This window comes from Apaloderma vittatum, unplaced genomic scaffold (genome assembly GCF_000703405.1).
Source record: "Apaloderma vittatum isolate BGI_N311 unplaced genomic scaffold, ASM70340v1 scaffold27616, whole genome shotgun sequence".
Classification (NCBI taxonomy): Eukaryota; Metazoa; Chordata; class Aves; order Trogoniformes; family Trogonidae; genus Apaloderma; species Apaloderma vittatum.
The window spans coordinates 1-253 of NW_009720476.1; the positions used below are offsets into that span (position 1 = coordinate 1).

The 253-nt window shown below is 62.8% G+C and overlaps 1 protein-coding gene across 1 annotated transcript in view; it reads left to right on the top strand.

The window, feature by feature from the left end:
* Window positions 1–86: 86 nt before the first annotated feature.
* Window positions 87–253, top strand: part of HMHA1 (histocompatibility (minor) HA-1) — a gene marked incomplete at both ends in the record, with an annotated part of 5,223 nt that continues 5,056 nt past the window's right edge. Inside the window, one exon of the mRNA XM_009871031.1 lies at window positions 87–224. Coding sequence (XP_009869333.1) covers window positions 87–224 — 138 coding nt within the window. The remainder of the gene's footprint in view (window positions 225–253) is intronic.

Consider the following 253-nt stretch of genomic DNA (forward strand, 5'->3'; position numbering starts at 1 on the left):
GGTCAGCGGACACAGTGCCAGCAGCACCTCCAGTGTCTCTTTTCTCTTTCTCTCCTGCACCTTCCACCCTGTCTCACCCACCACAGGCCGTCCTCCCGCCGAGGAAGTGGACGTGATCCTGCAGCGCTGCGAGGGCGGGGTGGACGCTGCCCTGCAGTACGCCAAAAACATCTCCAAGTACATGAAGGACCTCATCGGATACCTGGAGAAAAGGACCACGCTGGGTGAGGCGGGGAGGACGGGGCGGGGGGGT